General features: G+C 30.3%; 2 protein-coding genes across 2 annotated transcripts; one reads left to right on the top strand and one right to left on the bottom strand.

Moving 5' to 3' along the window:
• Positions 1-1,668: 1,668 nt before the first annotated feature.
• Positions 1,669-6,432, top strand: HELRODRAFT_175849 (hypothetical protein; the record flags this gene model as incomplete). Its single annotated transcript, XM_009023229.1, has 3 exons — positions 1,669-2,336; positions 5,529-5,662; positions 6,329-6,432. The coding sequence occupies 3 exons, from the start codon at positions 1,669-1,671 to the stop codon at positions 6,430-6,432; spliced, it is 906 nt and encodes a 301-aa protein (XP_009021477.1).
• A 4,839-nt stretch (positions 6,433-11,271) lies between these two features.
• HELRODRAFT_175848 (hypothetical protein) lies at positions 11,272-12,138 on the bottom strand (the record flags this gene model as incomplete). The annotated part of the gene is made up of 2 exons (XM_009023228.1): positions 11,272-11,299; positions 11,573-12,138. 2 exons carry the CDS (start codon positions 12,136-12,138, stop codon positions 11,272-11,274), a joined length of 594 nt encoding a protein of 197 aa, XP_009021476.1.
• Positions 12,139-20,040: the final 7,902 nt, after the last annotated feature.

Below are 20,040 nucleotides of genomic sequence, written 5' to 3'. Positions count from 1 at the left end.
ATAACGCACATCTTACGTGTGGTTCATGCAAAACCGCAAGGGCACAGCTCTAGGGAATACTTGGTTCAAAATTTTTCCTTAAAATATAAAAACTTCCTAAAGGAAACTCAAGCTGTTCAAACCGCTTAAAATCTATCATTTGTAAATGCAAAAAATTTAGTTCACCAATAAACAACAAATAAATGAATCTTATTGTTTTCGTAATTATCAAACTTATTTATTTATGCTTTAAATTTATGGAAAAGAAAGCAGACAAAAACTTATAAAAAAATAAATGATGTTCAACGACATAAAATATTTTAAATGTTTCTATTCATATGTTTTTATTTATTTTTATACCGAAGAGCAGATAAATTTGCAATTATACATACAATTATGTAGCTAATTAATGAATCATTTCATCGGATCGCCGTATTATTTTGTGAGGTATGTTCCATCTACACCTACGTCCATGATTTAAAGAGCGTCGAAAAACGTCATTTCGATTGAAGAAACAATTATATTATGATGACATTAGTTGATAGGGTTATAATGAGTTAATTGTTCTTATCAGATATTTATTAGTCGACATCCTGATCTGTTAAACTATTGGTTTTATGGTCATTTATTTCAGCCATGGATCAAACGCAGTTAATGTTAATAAGTTTCAAACCAAACTGGAAATCTAATTCCATCGGAATTAGATTTTTGTTAGATTGTTGTTTTGTTCCATCAAAACAACAAAATTACACGCATTCGTTTTCTTTACCTATTTTATCTTAATTTGTTAATATTACTATTTATTATTATATATTTTTATCATAGTTATAATAATAATGGAAAAAATGTTTTATTGCGCATCAAATAAGATGAAATAATGGATATTTAAAGAAAATATGAATAAAGCAAAAATGTAATATAATTTAAATTTTTATTTATTTATTTCATTATTTTGAAACATTTTGGTTTTAATTTGAGTTTTTCGGTCAATAAAATAATTCTCATTATTATTATTATTATTATTATTATTATTATTATTATTATTATTATTATTATTATTATTATTATTATACGTTGAAACATGAGAGTTGGCAGATTTCTGCTTGCTCACTGTTTTTATATATTTTAATCTGTTTTATTGAGTTTTAATAGTTTAAAAATTGATTCTAAATTGGCATAAAATTAGGCGGTCAATAATTTTATAAATAGTTTTAATTTTAAATTTTTATTTATTTTAATTTTAACAATTAATGCAAATAAGTGTCCATATTGTTTTAAAGATTTTATAAATGTTAATAGACACTCCTGGCGTTGTACAAAGGCTACGTTAGTCAACAATAACATTTGCACACGTGTTTCTCCAAAGGATAATATTAATATATCTCCAAATATTTTAGTTAATAACTCAAACAATAATAATAATTCAATTAATATTGACAATAATTCAATTGTTTGTTGCTGTGGTAGAAGCTGTAAAGGCAGAAAGGGTCTACGGATGCAACAACGTGCGTGCAAAATATTTACAAACTTTTCAAATTCGTTTAGTACAACAAACGACTCAGATGAAGGTTCCAACTCGAAGTTACCTTCTCCACAGCGGCAAGCACGTGTCCCACTCTCAATAACACCAAATACTGACAAGGTAGATACACCACTTCCTGGTTTAAAACTTCCCAAAACTGCGAAACAATGGGCGGAGGCAAACGCGTACTTCCATTCGCAAATCTACCCAGTGTCAACAACATCGACAACTTCACCAACAGTCTTCAATCACTAATATACGACTACTTCGCTTCAAACTATGGCACGTTGGAAACAAAAACAATTTCATCTGTTGATCGGAACAAGTCAATCAACAAATTAAAGAAGGAGCTGAAACAACTCAAAGTCCAAGGCCGAAACAACCACAACTACCACCTGCAAATCAAAGCGCTTAGTAAAGAAATAAGATCAAAGCTATCGGCTTTGAAAGCGCAAAAAAAATATAAAAAGAACTCAGATATTACCAATCAATTGCAACAAAAATTTTGCCCTACTTGTAAAAAACTGTTTAACCCATCAAATAGTTCGCTACCTCTGTTCAACGTTACTGAATGTGAAAAATTCTTCAAAAATATTTTAAATAATCAGCACACCAAAAAGTTTCGTCTGCCAAATTGGATCCACACTCCGCCGGATCCATCATTTCCATACTCTGTTGACCCCCCAACATACAACGAAATTTCATCAATCATTCGCAAATGCAAGTCAAGAGCATCTCCCTGCCCCTTAGATCAAATATCAATAATAATTCTCAAAAAATGTCCAATAATTCGCACAATTTCGCACCAATTGCTGGTAGAATGCTGGAAATCATCGTCATTCCCTTCAAGCTGGAGAAGGGGCCTGACGATATTGATTCACAAAAAAGGTGACGCCAGCGATCCAGCAAACTTCAGACCAATAACGCTTCAACCAGTTCTCTATAAAATATTTTCAACATTTGTCAACAATAGATTATACAAATATCTTGAAATGAATAACATCATCAACAAAACAATCCAAAAAGGTTTCTACCCAAAAGTAGACGGTGTAGCTGAACACACCCATTTACTGTCACATCTACTGAGGGACGCAAAGAAGCACCAGAGAACTATCATTGTTACTCTTCTGGACTTAAGAAATGCGTTTGGCGAAGTTAATCATGATCTCATTTCATCAGTTCTTCAACATCACTATATCCCGGACTAAGTGAGCAATTTGATTAGATCAATATATGCTGATTACTCCATTACTGTATCTGTTTGTAATAATTTAACTCCACCCATTCCGGTAAAACGTGGAGTACTGCAGGGCGATCCCAGCTTCTCCTTGCTTTTCAACTTATGCTTCAATCCTCTAATAGAAGTATTACAGCAAAAATATTACCAACAATGTGGATACATTTTGGGACCGACTGCTAGTCTGAAGTCACGAGCTTGGCTCCAATTTGCTGACGATTCAGCAATCATTGCAAACTGCACAGGAGGAGTCCAAAAACTGGTTGATCTCAATCTAGCTTGGTGCCGATCGACCGGTATGAGGATGAGAATAGACAAATGTTGTATATTTGGGATGCGAAAAATCGACGGAAGATATGAACAATTTTCACCAAAATTAACAATTGAAAACGAGACGATTCCTCAGATCAACATTAACGATCATTTCACATATTTAGGAAAAATTCATGACTTCGAATGTAGGAACGCAAAAGAAATGGAGTTACTACATAATAAACTAAAACAAATACTACATACGATTAACGAATTGAATACATCCGTCCAGTGGAAACTTGAAATTTTAAGACGATTTGTTCCATCCCAATTAATGTTTGAACTTCGTATGTACGACATTTCATTGACATGGATAGAAAATACATTAGACCGTCTGATAACAGAGACCGCGAGAGATTAGCTGACCATGCCGGTAAGCAGCTGCGTTGCAGAAATGTTATCTCTGCCCTACAAATCTGAAGGCCTCAACGTAAAATCGCTAAAGTGCCATGCTGAAATAGCGAGGATGAAACTCCATGGTTACTTTAAACGAAACGCAAGCGATGAAATAAAATCTTTCTGGAACGAAACATGTAACACTTACAGAAAGGTTGACAATCTCATTCCGGAGAATGTTGATATTAAGCAGGCACTCGAAGCTCTCAAACGACAACATCATCAGAGGGACCTGAACCACCTGTCGATACTGCAGTGTCAAGGAGCTCTGGTCAAATCAGTAAATGAAAATATCCACAACTCAGAGATTGCACGATGGTCTAAATCGACAGTAAAACTATCCGAAGTCCTTTATAAATTTATAAGAAAATATATTACACAACAACTGCCTACAAACGCTAACCTTCAAAGACGGGGCAAAACAACCAATGCATTATGCCCTCTTTGCAAAGTGAAACAAACTAATAAACACGTGTTCTCAAATTGTAGCTCAACGGCAGCACTCAAACGATACTTAAATCGCCACAACAAAGTTCTCTCAATAATCATCAACAATATCAAAGCATGTGCTGGTCCGAATATCGCCATCTTCGCGGATGTAGAGGATGATGCGACACGTCCACTATCAGAGCAATTCAGATCGCTTAGACCAGACATCGCCATTCTCAGCAACAATACCATCAAAATACTTGAACTAACCATTTGCCACGAAACAAACTTTGTCAAGTCCAGGCAATACAAACTCGACAAATATACAAGCAATCTCAAAAACAACCTGTTGAACAATTTTAGTCATTATACTATTTTAATAAATTCTTTTGAATAATCGCCCATAGGTTTTTACAATTCTTTGATTAAAATTGATTGGACCGAATATTTTCGCCAAAGTTTAATTAGCAGTGTGATATTATGATGATGATATATTGTGATCGGAACAATGCGTGAATCAATTTTTATAACTATCTTATCATCGCTGTACTTATTTTATTTTAAATAAAGAGCAATGATGACTAACTATGATGATTATGATTTTATTTAAATATTATTTTAATTTAATTTAATTTTAATCATGACTATTTCTCTATCAATTAACTAATTATTGACTTTACGCATTTGATGAAAAATAAAAGATCTGTTCCCATTATTATTATTACTAGTAGTAATAGTAGTAGTGGTAGTAGTAGTAGTAGTAGTATTTGTAATAGTTGTGGTATGCTTCTAGGATTGAAGCTTTTAAAACTCGTACTAAATAAGTTGTATCATGCTTGGATGAATATTTTTTATTCAGTTTATAATTGTAAGAATTTAAGGTCTTAACTTTCAAATATATTTACCAAGTTTGAAAAAATATTTGAGTCCGTTTCAACAAAATATGCCATAAAAAAAACAAATGAACAATAGATGCAATCCTACAATCTCCTTTTAATTTCTCCAATCCAACGTAAACAACGTTACTTATTAATGAAACTGCACAGTTTTTCAAAGATTTAATGCTTTGTCACCATGATCTTAATTGCTGGCATCTTTGAACGCTTCTGTTTTTCTTTTAATGCATTTTGCACGAATGAAATGCAAATATATTTATGCATATATTTACTGAAATATTTCCTGTAAAGCAAATATTCAAAATTTTATCATTATATACTCTTTTTTTTGTATGTTGCCTCTGTCAGATTCTGATATTTAAAAAAAATCATTTTAGTTTATTTCAACTAGTTTTTGGTATTAGGAATAATATATATATATTTTTATATATCTATATTATATATATACCACAGTATATATGTATATACATTATAGACAGTATATGTACAATTGTATATACGACAGTCTGAACCAGAAATATATATTATGTATATATATTTAAATTTAATTTATATCAATTCGGTAGAATTCATACAATACCGTATATATATATATATATTATATATATATCTATATATTATATATATGTAACTATATATGTATGTTATATACATAGTATATATATATATATTATATATATAATATAATTATAAATGCATTATATTAAAAGGTATTGATTATTATGAGTTCCTGAATTTTAACACACCATTTGCATAGAGTTACTGACCATACAAGTGTGAGTTTTTGCCGCGCGACGGAATCTTTTCTCAGTTCGAATACCAGCAAACACCGCTCGCTTCCTCACAAACGTTTATCTCTGGGTCGAAAGTGCTTTCGCGCCCTGCTTGCCAGTCGGTCAATCCGGCTTTACTAACCGCTGACATGTCTTCTTTATGCATGTTTTATATGTTTAACACGGCAAACAAAAGGTAACTGAAATAAATTTATTAACAAGCAAGTAAGAAAAAAAAACTTACTCTGCAAAATAAAGATTTTCAAAATGTTTCAAACTAAATAATAAACTAAACTAAAACTGAATAGTCTGAAATCAATTCAAAACAGCAACAGAACAGCAGTAACGAAATCCAGAAAAATAAACTCGCAAACCGATGTTTGAAATACCAATTACTAGAACGACCAAAACTAAACACGTCAGGAACGAACTAACTCACTAACTGACTAACTTACCAACAAACAAACTCACAGACTCGAAGATTCTAAAACTCTGAAACTACACCAAAAACTTTCCCAAAAAACTTTCCCAAAAACTACTCCAAACAATTGTCCAAATCACATATACTAATTTTGCTGAACAACCATTCACTCTCAAATATACTCACCATACTCGCGCAATACTATATCAACATTCACATAAAACCAATTCACATAACATTCAAACAGCATGCATACAAAACCAGTTCACACAATATTCTACCAGTATGCATACCAGACCACTCCATACAACAAGTGCGCCAAACCAACCAACACACACACACACGAAACATTCATTCATACAGGAGCGCGAAAAAACTTCACACAAGAATTCCAAAAATGTACAACACTAGATTTTTTAGTTAAATTTGATCCTCTCACGAGAGTTTCGCCCGAAACTGTTTTGTAGTGACAGATGACTGATTTTTTTTTAGTACTATTCAAGTAATGCTTTCAATGAAATACCAAACCCAAGCGACGTCTTGTCACAACGTATTTTATTCGAAAGTGTAACTTGAATGCGAAACAGAAAATCAGATTTGAGCAAATACATTGACCAGTCTCTAGCAAACTGAATTTATTATTTCCTTCTTTTCTGCTTCTTGGCCTCAGTGATGTCCGACTTTATGTTTTTCTCAACTTCATACGTACTAGTGAAGGGTCCACCTTTTTCATTCAATTCTGCAATCATATTTAATCTCTTCCTTTTTTTCATTATTGCTTTAACATGTTTCTCAACAACACCTGCCTGAAACTTCTCTTTCATAGATTGACTCCAAGTAAGTTTTAGATTCTTAACCTGACAAGCTTCTTCACTGAAACTTCTAAATGACAACTTTGACTGTGCCCGAAGTTCTTCGGTCTGCTGAATGATAAAGCTTTTACTGAAGGCTCAAGCTGTTGTAATTTGTGTAGACGGTTGTCTACTTGACCACATAAACGTTCTATTGCTATATTTCTATCTGTAGTGTCGTCAATGTTCGGGGCATGTTGTTCAACAGAATATTCCTCGAAATTCGAAGTAATTCCATAGTCACGGCGTTGTCTGCTTAAGGTTAATATACAATATTTTTAATTCAGGCATTATAAAATTATACGGTTTGATGCAATCTTTTTCATACTGACGCGCAGTTTCCAATAATGCATGAACAACGTCATGGCCGTAACTGCGAGCTACACCGTCAAATGGATTTGACTCACTACCGTTAAACCAAGGCTTGTCAAACTTGAAAAAATAAGAAGTCACATCTTTCAACATTTCTTGAAAGGTAATTTTATAAAAACTCTTCAGTTGAAGATGATTAGTTCCTTTAACAATGTTTACACTGTAGAAGGACTCAACCAGATGAATTCCGAGAGCACCAAACACAGCAAAATAGGTTTAAAATATTCGACATTCAAAAAATTTCTAACGATACCATTTACTGTATAGAAGCTCTTTCATCTCATTCAAAGCTCAATTAATATTGCACATATATAAATATATATATAAATATATATATAAATATATATATATATATATATATATATGTTGCATTGTATTTAATATATTCAATACTTTTGATGCCATAGAGCCTCAAAAATTAACGTAAATGGCAACAATTTTAATAAGCAGCATTTATGGAATTGAATTCCAAAACTTCAACAAATCCATCATATTTAAAATTAGTTTTATTATAATTTATTTTAGCATGATAAGCCATTGAAATGAAGCACAACAAAAACAAAAGCTTCTCAAAGACGCACAAAGGTAAGAGACTAACGATAGAATTGTTTTATGAATTTCTCAGATAAACGTTGCCAAATTTTTATTAGTGCCACTTGGTTTTATTGTTATAAATGCTCATATGGATAACATGCAACGTGGTGAACTAATGAGTAAGACGGTTGTTCTTGTTTTGCTCTTTTAATGTTTCCTGTTTTTACTTTCAATAAAAAATATGTTGTTTCTTATGTATCATTTGGGTTTATTTTAGTTGGAGATATTCTTAAAATAATTGTTGAAATGTGTTTATTATATCAATGTTTTTCATTGTCGTTTTAATAACAATACTAAATTTGTAAATGTTTTTGTTGTCAATTTTATTTTTGTTCTGTCGAATGTAACCAAAACACTTTTTGTTGATAAAAATTTACGGATTCAATGCTTCAAATCTACTAAATCATTCGGTGAAGTAAATCAATGAAAATAAATTTGTATGACTACACTTAGTTACATGAACATGCATAAACAACTTTCTATTTAAATATTTTTCATAATCAACATTTCAATTTCAATCATTTGTGAAAAATTTAAATTTTTTTTCAATAAATAAAAATTAGCCGTTGACGAAAGTGCTGCGGTTGCGCTAATTTGTGAAAACACCAAAACCAGGAAGAGCAGTGCGCAGGACTGAAAAGAAGAAAAGATTAATATTCGTTTGGTCACGAGTTTTGTCTCTGAAATCTTACATTACAATAACAACTATTGTATATAATTTACGATTAGCCGAGTCAATACTCATGGAACAAAGACATCTGATAATAAATATTCAACAACGTGCAACTGAAATCTTTCCCTCTAATAAATTTAGAAACAGAAGAATCATCGATAATGATGACGCGTAAAAATGTCATATTGCACAAAGTTGAAGATCGTAATAACTAATTAAATTACTGTTAAGTATTCACAAACAAACAAAGAATTAACTTTGTAGTGACTTAAGAAATATATAATAGAGCATTCGGCCACTTAAACAGCGTATCAATTCGAAACCAAAGATGGTATAGGAATGCCGAAAATAGCTTTTTTGTTCTATCATGCTTAAAATAAATACAAATTTTGGTTTTGAACTCGAGAAACTTGACAATGATTTACGACCCACCATTAAAAAAATCAAAAAATTAAACAAAAAGTTAACTAACGCGGAACATGCTGTGATTTTCATCAGCATCAGTGAAAATTAAAAGGAAGTAGTTAGTTTATAAATGATATATATATATATATATATATAAATATATATATATATATATATATATATATATATATATATATATATATATATATATATATATATATATATATATATATATATATATATATATATATATATATATATATATATATATATATATATATATATATATATATATATATATATATATATATATATATATATATATATATATATATATTCAGTATTGTATGATTTCTACCGAATTGTAGGAATTAATCAATTTAAAATTTGTTTTTTTAATTTTCTTCACTAAAATTTTCTGGAAATTGTTTAATTTATTGAAAATAGATTTATTATCCAACTTCATAATGCAAGTTTATTAAAAATAATACTGTTTTTATCCAAATTCATCATAAAGATAGGCCTTATTTTGATTTTTTACAAATCATCTTCAGTTCATCTTTGGTTTATATAGTTTTTTTAAATAAAGCAAAGTTAGTTACTTAGCAACTTTGGTGTTAAATTCTTCATCTTCTTTGTCGTTGCCAATCCTTGTCTCTTATTGTTTTTGTGGTTGGTAGTATAGCGGCGAGTTGGTAATGATGTAACCATTTTTGTTGGATGTTTATTTGTGGTTTATTGATATATATTAGGACAGCTTTGTGAAAACATTTTGAAAATATACATATTGAAAATTATAGTAAGGAAAATTGAATATACAAACTTTAAATTAATTAATGCCAACAATTCTGTAGAATTCTTACAATGCTATATATATATATATATATATATATATATATATATATATATATATATATATATATATATATATATATATATATATATATATATATATATATATATATATATATATATATATATATATATATATATATATATATATATATATATATATGAAATGAATAAGTGTCCGATCAAATTCAAACAACTATTAATCAGTCATCACCACAAATGCCATTCTCAAACTCATCATCACTTCAACTTTCTATTTTTTCTTTTTTTATTCCATCACTTTTTTTGGAATGATGTTGGAGCCGATGTGTCTCTAAGTGCGATGAATCAATATTAACATGACAATCATCCGGAGCCACGCCAAGTCAACTAATCATGTGCGGCGCAGGACGGTGGCCAGGTATTGAAGAATCGTCCTGCGTCGTTTTATTGCGTTTTTCATTATTCGATATCATTCATAGACATCTCAAATTCTATCCGCTTTTTTTAAATAAATAAATTTCACAAATAATGTGTGTGCATGTGTGTGTGTGTTGTGTTTGTTGAAAAATGTATATGGTCGTTACATAAAAAAAAGTTGCAAGAAAATTTAATTATAGACGCAAAAAAAACAGTTTTCGCTATATATTTTGAATATACAATCATTAAAAACCCCTGCCATACATTGACTTTTTAATTAAATATGCAAGGTGCGCGCTTATATATCGTTATCGCGACGATGGAATGAAAAAGATTTAAAGAAATGAATTGGCTAAGTTGAGTACGAGTGAAAAAGAAAGAAAAAGGAGTGATGATCCAGATTATCGGTACAAAGTTCATTTCACTTTCGTAACCCGTCTACAGCGCCGGGCAGATGTTCTTTATTTACTGCCTGTCTGTTTGTCTCTGTCAGTCTGCATTGCAGTATTCACATATTTAATGCTGTTTTCCATTTCCCCTCTGTTCCTTTGTGTGTATGCAAAATTCTATTTATCAAGAGCCTTCATTTGCTGGACCCAAAAAAATGTAAGAAATATTACAGTTTGCGAATAATTCCATATTTAAAACAGGTTTTCGAATTTTAAATATATCAACTTTATTAAACACTTCTATTCAACGCAGCCCACTATAGCGGTACTTATAATAATTATTACGATAATGATGGCTGTCGTTTATTATATTAATCACACAGTAAAATTGTTAATAAATTTAATAACAAGATAAATAACAAACTTAAATTAACAAAAAACATTTTTAAATGTTGAAAATAATTTTTAATTTGTTTTTGCCGCTAAATATTGCAGACAGTATTTAAAAATGATATTTAGTAGCAATGTAAATATTATTTCATGACTTCCGCTATTAGTTTCCTTTTTGCTTGCTTCCTTTCCCCACGAAGAAGTTGTTGTTCAATCACCATTTCGATTTTTCGTAACTGTTTTATTCAAATTTACGACATCGAGATCAAGTAATTTAGATTTGTTGCATGGTACCTAAGATCTGGATCAATTTGCCGATTGACATGAGAAATCGTGAACTGTCAATTTCTGAGTTTCGACAAGTTATAAAATTCTACCTATTTAGAAAAACTTTCCCGGCGTCATAAACCTGTTTGTATGTGTAAAACTTAATCAATGTGCACGTTGTTAGCGCTTTGAGAGCTATAAAAAGCGCTTTACAATAATCTAATTATATATATATAAATATAAAAAATAAATATGTATATATATACAATATTAAAAAATAATTTAATAATTAATAATAATTAATTGAAACAATTAGAAAAATACGTCTTTAAATGTTGTGACAAATTTTTTGAAACAAAATGAAAAAATAGAAATCATCTACATATATGAAAATTAAAATCGTTCTTGCAGTAACCTTATTTGAATAAAAAGATATGAAAATGAAAGAAATGGAGCAAATGACTCACAGTTAAGATCGTCAACTCGAGTGATTCCCACTTGCAACACATATTTCTGTTGGCCTCGGTCGTAATCCAGCACTGCCCCGTCTTTCAAACGAATATTTCCCTGAGTTGGATGCAGTTCAAATATGTCAGGAACCTCGTTAACAAAAAAATATCTTTCCTGATCTTTTTTGTCTATGCTCCAAATAATTCCAGACGCCGTTTCATTGATGAAAACATCTATCTCGCCTTCTGAATTAATCATACTGTGGGTTATACTCTTTTTTTTACGCTTTTCTAAATTGGATAGTTTTAACTTCAATTTTGATACAAAGTGTTTGTGTTGATGATTGTTGTAGCTGTGATGATTTAAATAATCTCGGTCGTAATGATGAACAAATTTTTGAAATTTGTTATCGGTTGAACTTGGGACTTCATTGGATGTCAAAATGTTCTTTTCTATCGAATGCAAACTAAATACAAATAACAAAATTAATAACAAAATGAAAGTTTTGCGGAACTGAAATAATGAGGCCATAGTCAAATTTTCTTAAACCGGTTTAGATTTTTTTTTCCAGCAAATTGTTTGAATTGCAAACGTTGGATCAAATGTTTCAACAATTAATTTTTTACATAAAAATATCGATCAATTTGGTTATTATAATTTTTCAGCTATTAAGTTTTTAGTTGTTCTGTGGAAAATATTGCCATTTCATACGATATAAATTAGGAAACATTGTCATAATGTATAAATAGTATGATAGTCAATGTTATTGTTAACGTTGTTTTCTTAAACGACGCTGGTGAAGTTTGATTTAAAAATTTAGTTCAAAAAACGAATTGTCAACGAGAATCATCTACAAATGTTTTCTATTTTTTCATCAATTTATAATAGTTTTAGTGCAACATAATAAACAACATTAATAAGGCTAAAAATTATAAGAAACTAAGTCAAGAATAAATGTGAATTTATAATGATCATAAAGCGGTTCACGTTTGAGTTTTACTACGCGCGTTAGTATATCTATATGTATAAAGATGTGTGTGTATACATACGTAATAACATTAACTCTATAAATCAAATATGTATGTATATGCAAACATTCATTTATATATATATCATTTATATAATATCTATATATATATATATATATATATATATATATATCTAATAGATTAACAAATTGTTATATGATGTACATGTAATATATATATATATATATATATATATATATATATATAGGAAACAGGAGAAAAGAACCTAGATAAAATCACTAAATTACTCATTAATAATGGAAATAAAAATTCCATGATCCAAAAAATAATAGAACGCTAAGAACAAAAAATCAGCATCAGCGACAACAATGCAAATAACAAAAATAACATAGGGATATATTGTAAAAACCACATGTCAACTGCTTTCAAACAAGATGAAAATATCATAAAATAAATCATAAAAAGTAACGTTCAGGCAACAAACGATAACGTTAGTATTAAACTACGAATGTACTACTCCAACCAAAGGACGTCATCACTCGTGATGATAAACAACTGCACTAGTAAGTCAGAATCGATTTTAGATCATAGCCATCTAATATATTTGTTGAAATATAACATTGGTGAGTGTGGGCACCATAATTCCAAATATATTGGTATGACGACGACAAAGCTACCGAGAAAACTCAAGATGTACGTACAAACTGGCGCTATAAAGAATCATATGAAAGAGAAACACAAAACTAAAATTACTAGGCGAATCTTAGACAACAATGTTGCAATCTTATATTACAAAAACATCCATTTTAATTTACATTTAGTCGAGTCAATACTCGTACAACAAAGACATCCTACAGTAAATATTCAACAACGTGCAATTGGAATCCTTTCTACTTATGAATTTAGAAACGGTGGAGTCATATTGCACAAAGTTGAAAAGATCGTGATAACTAATTAAATGACCGTTAAGTATTCACATTAAAAAAACAAAAGAATTATATATATATATATATATATATATATATATATATATATATATATTTAGGAACGAGGTTTTCAGAAATGCAAATTTCATTGAAATTGTTTGCCCATTTTGCATTAATTAACTTCTTTATAAGACATTCAACGAGGCGGTATTGTTTGAGTTCATATTTATCTAAAACTGGAATAAAGCTAACAGCGCTGTTTCGGCGTAATGCCATCTTCAGAGCCTAAATATTGTTTAAACATATAATTTAATTAAAAGAAATGTCTAATGTAAAATGTGAAAATATAGAAAATAAAATATGTATTAAATTGTGAAATAAATTAACCTTGTTGTAAATATCATAATAACTAAAGTTTATGTAGATTATGTAAATAAAATAATGTAATTTAAATAAAATGTTTAGTAAAATAATTAAAATATAGAAATTTTATAAAAGTTTTAACATGGTTGAAAAACGTTGGTGAAAACTAATTACGAATGACATGTGCGCCAGATATATAATATTGCTGTGTATGCGTTGTGAATACAACTATTGCGGTTGAATATGTGTGATACGAGTTTCCACATCAGACCTACGGATACATAGTTGAATATAAATACATATATGTACATGCAAGATACATATCGATGTATAGATCAAATATTAAGTATCACATAATACATCCAACGACGCAATGACAGTTGTCGGATGACGCTGGGTCACAAACTGCGTGTTAATGGGTTGAAATGTATTCAACGTAGAATGATATTCATATCGTTGTGGTACACGCAGATCCTGTGGATTAACCCCAACGGCAACAGTAGGTGTGAGATCGTGATATTGAGAAAACAATTGCAAAGTGTGATCAAAGCTGTTATATTGTTTATTGAGTGAGGGTTTATGCTTGTTGATATGAAGGGCTTCTTTAATTTTGAGGCGAACTGGATCGGGTTCATTATCAAGGATCGTTTTGTTGGGATCCAATATGTTCCTCGTAAGCGGTTGATGATGTACCTGTTCCATATGGTCCTTAATGGCACCATTCTGTGTATGCATGGTGAGTCTTCTAGAATATATATATATATATATATACTTGAGCATTTGGCCACATACACAACGTATCAATTCGAACACCGAAGATGGTAAAGGAACACCGTAAAAAAAACGTTTTAGAACTATATATATTGTGCATTTGATCTTTGTTCATGGTATAAAATTATGATCATTGTTACCATCTGAACTGAAAATGCTATCTGGCTTATCTTCATTTAAAAAAATTTTGTTCATCTGAATTTGTTTTCTATGTTAAATTAATTTCTATTATATCAATATTTTATGATACATTTAACAATCTATTGTTTTTAAATGCATGTATGTGTGTAGGATGAAAGCTCGGGTGTGTTTATGTGTACATGTGCCTAGAATATTCTTTTAATTTTGTAATCAATTTTATATGATGTTTTTTTTATATAGATTGCCATCATTATTATTTTCTATTAATCTAAATAAGTATTCATATATAAATTGAAATCAATCTCATCTTAGTTTTACTTTGGTTTAATTGTTGTTCTTGTTCGTTCTCAATTGGTTTTCAGGACGGTTAAATGTTTTTATGAACTTTAAAATTGCAGATGTATGATAAAGATTTCATTTTATTTCATTATAATTTATATTTTTACTGTTTCTGTTTATTTTGATGGCCAAATAAACTATGCCTCTGGTCCTAATAAAAAAAATTGTAAAGGCAGGAAGGAGACAATAATTGATGCAATACTTGATAAAATTTGACGAATTTTTAGCTCTTGAAAGTTTACGATTGAATTCGTGAGATAATTTTTCATATTTGTCTTTTGGTCAATCCGTCCCTGAGCTATATTTATTTCTCAGCACATATACTTCTACACTGATCCTTTAAAAAGCACCGACATGCCAAGTTAAAAGCATATTATTAACTTACTTTATCGATACCTGCATTAAGATACATGGTCACATTTAATTTCATCAGGCGTAATTACAGCAACGTAAAACATCAAGTAAAAAAAAAATGATATATTTTAGGTGTATTGACAACAAAAAGTTGGGAAATAGCATAAAACATTCTACAATTCGACACAGCCACAACAATAATCTTGCAACTTTAAAAAACATAAATCAAGTATATGAAATATATTTTTCGACCATTTACAACAGTAATGTTATGCCAAATTGTTACAACAAAAACATGCGCAACATAGTTTTAGATTTAACTACAAAAATACACATGAAATAAATTCAAAAACATCATTATTTCCAACAGAAATATTATCATCATCATTTTGCACGCCTGTTAACGAAACAAACAACAAAACAAAGATAAGTTTATAAATTGCAAGAATGCTAAGCCTTTCCAGCTATTATCATAGAAAGAATATCGAGCATTCGCATATGCTCGAACATCTGTTAGTCTCATCATTTTAAAATTCTGTCGGTCTGTATGCATGCATGTTATCTATTACAGAAGTTGAATGTCTTGAAAAGTATTAGTCATTCGCATAAATGGTGCATCGATGTTGGCTGCAACAGGGCTTTCTAACTAATTCAAAATTATATAATAAGAAATAATGTACAATTTTACAATATCTTTAGAAATATTCCTTTGTTTTTCCAGATCAGAGATTATTAAATTTTAATTGGGTTAACGACTTGTTGAAACCAAGAACATATCCAAGAAGTCCGTTGAGCCTATAGACGGGAACTCGTCTACTAGTCTATGGTCTCATACTCTACGCTTTTTATTCTTCCAAACACATTGATAAAAGTAAGTTTTGATAGTTTTCGAGCATCCTTAGAATGAGTTTATTTATAATACAAGCCATTCTAAACAATATATGTACATTATATATATATATATATTCATTATTAAAAACTTCTTCAATAATCTTCTTCAGTCTTCAATAATGTGTTATCTAATGAAACGGTTTTGACATCAGGTGTGCCACAAGGTTCAGTGCTTGGGCCTATTCTTTTTATCATGTATACCGCTGAAGTTTTTAAAGTAATTGGTAATTTCGGTTTTAAATATCATGCCTATGCTGATGATATTCAGATTATAGTTAGTAGTAAGCCAGAATTACTGCAATCTGAAATCAACAAACTTGTAACCTGCCTAAATAACATAGATAATTGGATGTCAAACAATGGTCTTAGATTAAATCAGCAGAAGTCAAAATTTGTTCCAATAGGTACATGGCAGCAGCTGATGAAACTTAATATCGATTCAGTGAAAATAGGAGATGTTAAAATAGAATTTAGTGACAAAGCAACTAATCTGGGTTTCATTCCTGATTCTAGATTATCGATGCATGATCATATAAAGATGATAACAAATTCTTGCTCCGGACAGATTCGAGAACTCTATAAACTCCGTAAGTCATTAGATAAATCTGCTATTCATACCTTGGTGCATACATTGGTTCATTCACGATTGGACTATTGCAATGGTCTGTTTTACGGTTTGCCAGATAGGTCTATTTCTGCAATTCAATCTATTCAGAATAGAGCAGCCAAATTGATTGTTGGAGGTCTCAAATTTAACCATGTTACTCCAATTCTTAAGAGCCTTCATTGGCTTACTATAAAGAAAAGAATTAAATATAAAATATGTATTTTAATGTATAAAACTGTGCATGGCTTGTTACCAAGTTATTTTATAGATAAAATAAAAGAAAAGTCTATAATGATGAGTGGTATGAACCTTAGATCAGATGATAGAATTTTGCTGGTTGTACCTGATGTCAATCTGCAGATAGCATCAAGAGATTTTGCAGTATCTGGACCAATGGTTTGAAACAGCTTACCGAGATCTTTTAGAACTCAAGATTTGAAACTTGATGATTTTAAAAAGAAACTTAAAACTTACTTATTTTCCCTTTGATTTTGTTGTTAAGTGAATAATTATTTGTTTGTTACTACCGCCATTGACTGTATTTTTTTCTTTTTTGACTTTGTTTGATTATAGATAGCGCTTTTGAGAACTTTTTGATTTTAATTAGCGCTTATAAATGTTTCATTAATAATAATAATAATATTAAAAACTTGCTGTAAAATCATATTTTTCAAAATTGTGAAAATTTTAAAGCGACTTTAATCTGATTACAAACGACTTGCATTGCATCACTCATGCGGCCCGTGGGCCGTAGTTTGCCAATCCCAGCTCCAATTCATATATCAAACTCATTTTCAGATCTAAAGGTCAAAGGATATATCTCAGCAAATAATATTATTTTAAAGTTAGCTCGCTCTGAAGCATTTTGTCAAGTTCACTCGAATGTGTTTTAAGAATGCGATGGTTTCAAATTGGATTTAAATTTGAACACAAATTAGAATTTTTTAAAAATTAAGTATAAACCGATCCACGATTGACAATAAACACTAGACAGTAAGATTGCGAGTAATTGTGTTTTGTCATATATATATATATATATATATATATATATATATATATATATATATTAGGGATGCACCGAAGTTCGGCCCCGGCTCCGGCCCCGGCCAAAATCCGGCTTTTTTTTCAAATCCGGTCGAATCCGGCCCCGGCCGGATTTGGTGGCCGGATTTGGTGGCCGGATTTAGGGCCGGATTTAAGCGTCTATCAACTTTTAAAAATGTTAGAAATAGAAAAAAAAATTTTATTGAATTCAATTAATTTTATGTCAATAAGTTAATGGCTAAAGCTAAGCTAAAGGCATACATGACACATAATAACAACATCACTAATTGTGAGGTGATCTGAACAATTTTCTTTATACTATAACATGGGTTATGCATAAATTATAAGCTGATCTTTGTGTAAAAGAACTTGTGCACGTGTATATACTATATATTGATAATTACACATGACGGATCATATAGCTACATAATATATATATATATATATAAAGATATATATCTATATATATATAAATTTAGAGAGAGAGATACATAAGCACATAATTTAAGAACATGGTATGTTAAAGGTTAGGCTAGGTATACATGACACATAATTACAACATCACTAATTGTGCGGTGAGCTGGACAATTTTCTTTGGGCTTTAACTTGGGTTATGCAAATATGCGTAAATTATAAGCTGATCTTTGTGTACAGAATTTGGCGTATCACAACTTATTCATATATTTGAATTAAATAACTATTTGCTTGGTGTTATTTTTTGATGTTCGACATGTAGATAACCGTAAATGTGAGTATTTTTTCTAACGTATGTAAAATGGTAACTAAAATCCTGCCCCGGCTCCGGTCGGTTTTTGAATTTCAAATCCGGCCAAGTCCGGCCCCGGCCGTATTTGAAAAACCTGAATCCGGTGCATCTCTAATATATATATATATATATATATATATATATATATATTATATATATATATATATATATATTCTATAAATTCTACCGAATATATATATATATATATTCTAAAAATTCTACCAAATATATATATCATATATATATATATACATATATATATATATATATATATTCTATAAATCCTACCGAATTTATAGAATATTGTATATTTAGTAGAATTCGGTAGAATTCGGTAGAATTTATAGAATATTGTAAAAATTATGGTCTATTACCAATATATATATATATATATATATATATATATATATATATTTTGTCATAATTATGAAATAATACTGACTAAAAATACTTCAGTTTTCAACGCAAAATTTATTCATTCGATAGGGGGCATGGTGCAAGTTAATTTACTCGATAGGTGACGACGATTTTTTTTTTTGGCAATTTAGATGACGTCATAAATTATTACAAATTATTTTAAAATTTAATTAGTAGTTTTTTTGATTAATTGGACATACCTTGGAAATTTTTATGTTTAAAAACACCCGAAACAAAATCTAATTTTGCTTTGATAAGGAAGGGTGTGGAAGTGGAGTGGAGACGGGGTTGACTAGTGAGGCAGCTTCGAATAATCGGTGCCTATTCTGGTCCCTAAGAGACTTAATTCGTGATTCTATGCTCATTGGCATAGTTTCAGAAACGTCTTAAGTTCTCGAAAGTGGATTTGGTACGAGACTCTATGCTCATTGGCATAGTTTCGCATGCGTACTAAAGTCACACGATTTGTTTCCAGTGTTGTTCTGACTCTTGTTGTTTTGTGTTGGTTGTGCGAAAGACGACCAGACTCGACGGCCCAGTGAAAACAGGCCAGGGTTTTGCGAAAGCCGACCGACCGACTGACAGACAGGCCCAGTGAAAACAGGCCCTTGGTCGTGCGAAAGCCGATCAGACTCGACGGCCCAGTGAAAACAGGCCAGGGTTGTGCGTAAGCCGACCGACTGACTGACAGGCCCAGTGAAAACAGGCCTTGGATTCTGTGAAAACGAATCCGCCTCCTTCTTTTGTTTTTCTTGTGCTATTTGTCGACCTAGGGTTCTTTGCTGGATTCTATACTCGTTGGTATAGTTTCACACGCAGTCTGCA

The sequence above is a fragment of the Helobdella robusta genome (assembly GCF_000326865.2).
Source record: "Helobdella robusta unplaced genomic scaffold HELROscaffold_35, whole genome shotgun sequence".
NCBI lineage: Eukaryota > Metazoa > Annelida > Clitellata > Rhynchobdellida > Glossiphoniidae > Helobdella > Helobdella robusta.
The sequence above is the reverse complement of the archived record's forward strand: the minus strand, read 5'-3'. Positions and strand labels throughout refer to the sequence as shown.